This window comes from Melampsora larici-populina, assembly GCF_000204055.1.
Source record: "Melampsora larici-populina 98AG31 unplaced genomic scaffold MELLAscaffold_499, whole genome shotgun sequence".
Lineage (NCBI taxonomy): Eukaryota > Fungi > Basidiomycota > Pucciniomycetes > Pucciniales > Melampsoraceae > Melampsora > Melampsora laricis-populina.
In genome coordinates, this window is record NW_006769186.1 from 3,013 (window position 1) to 4,843 (window position 1,831).

The 1,831-nt window shown below is 40.5% G+C and overlaps 1 protein-coding gene across 1 annotated transcript; it reads right to left on the minus strand.

Annotated features, from left to right (window-relative positions):
• Positions 1-1,551: 1,551 nt before the first annotated feature.
• MELLADRAFT_92093 (uncharacterized protein) lies at positions 1,552-1,722 on the minus strand (the record flags this gene model as incomplete). The annotated part of the gene is made up of 1 exon (XM_007419768.1): positions 1,552-1,722. The coding sequence occupies one exon, from the start codon at positions 1,720-1,722 to the stop codon at positions 1,552-1,554; it is 171 nt and encodes a 56-aa protein (XP_007419830.1).
• Between the last annotated feature and the right edge of the window lie 109 nt (positions 1,723-1,831).

Below are 1,831 nucleotides of genomic sequence, written 5' to 3' on the forward strand. Positions count from 1 at the left end.
GACAACACCTACTAATTAGAATTAGGACAACACTCAAGAAATTACCAGAGAACACTAAAATTTGTTTTTTCTGGACACCAGGACACAAAGGGATCGAACTGAACGAGCTCGCCGATCAACTGGCAGCGGAAACAGCAGAGGCTCAAATTTCAGCCATGACACTTCCCTCAAGTATTGGTAGCCTAAAGAAGAGAACTAACGAAGAATTTCATGTGAAGAATTTTCCGTTTAAACCAGGTAAAAACGAATTTGCCACAAAACCCAGGCAGATATCAGAAGCACTTGCTGAACTGGAGAAATATGGTACAGCTGCAATATTTCAACTTAGAGCAGGTTTTAGCCCACTGAACGCGCATTTATTCAAAAGACAACTGACAAACTCACCAAAGTGTGAAGAATGTGGAATAGAAGAAAATACTCATCACTTTTTATTATATTGCAGACGATACACGAGAATAAGGAAGAAAATGAGAAACAAAATAAAAGAAGAAGGGATTAAAGTGAACTGGAACAACAGTAGGAAATTTTTGGACACGCCTAAGGTTTTTCCTATTTTAGCAGAATATATACTAGAGACTAAAAGATTTGTACATGCTCAATCGTTTTTACAGGGACTTGACCAAGGGGAGCGGCCACGGAGCAAAGAACTAGGTGTCATAAGATAAAAAGAGATCAACCAATTTCCGAAACCGCTGATAAATGCTCGTGTAACAGGGCTAGATTGAAAAACATCAGAAACAGCGTCTGTCAAATCTCGTTACAGAGTTCGGCGGATACTACCGTCGAGGCAGCATATTAAAAGAAAACTCACTTTCTCAAACTAAATCGCTGATAAATGCTCATGTAACAGGGCTAGATTGAAAAACATCAGAAACAGCGTCTGTCTAATCTCGTTACAGAGTTCGTTGGATACTACCAACGAGGCAGTCTATTAGAAGAACAATAACCTCTTCAAATCAAATCGCTGATAAATGCTCGTGTAACAGGGCTGGATTGAAAAACATCAGAAACAGCGTACTGTTAAATCTCGTTACAGAGTTCGGTGGATACTACCACCGAGACAGTTTTTGATGAAACTTCAACATGAAGGTTGCATTTTACCAATAAGACATCAAATCCTTAAAAAAGAGATGGAAAAAAAAAAACGGAAAAGAGGAAAACCTCGGAAAATCAAATGACACCGAAAACTTTGCTCCGACTAGATGGCCGACTCCCTAAGGTAAAATAGTCCCTTTTTGAACTTAACGTGTTTAGATAGTGTTATTATGCAATAAAGCCACATGCACTTAAAAAAAAAAAAAAAAACCCCGGCTCAGGAGCTGACACAAATTTCCAGTAATCTGCAATTCCCAACAGGACTCGGAGACAACCGGATGCGCAAGCAGAAAGCCAACAGTCACGGGAAACAATGGAAAAGAAGGTCTAAAAAGTACAAGCCGGAATCTATACAGTGCTGCTCAAGCTTATGTAGAGCGATACAATGTTGATTGAAGCCAAACAATATGGCAAACGAGTGAAGTCCATCTGGTCATACGGTGTTCTTGATCCTCTTCAATCAAATCTACTCTCCAAGCGACTCACGATCCAAAATATCAAAGCTGAACTAGGCCCGCTTCTCAAGCAAGTTACCCCACACCCAGCATACAATCCTCTCCACCCTCTCGCCTTCACAATTGCTTTCCCAAATTCGATGAAACCTCGTGACTTCTCATTAGCTGCCATGGCTTTGGATGGTCCTGTCTTGAGTTCTGATTCAGTCTGAATTGCACTCTTGATCGAATCAGCAGGAAAAAGACAACGTTGTAAATATTCCGCAATCCCCCCAGATATC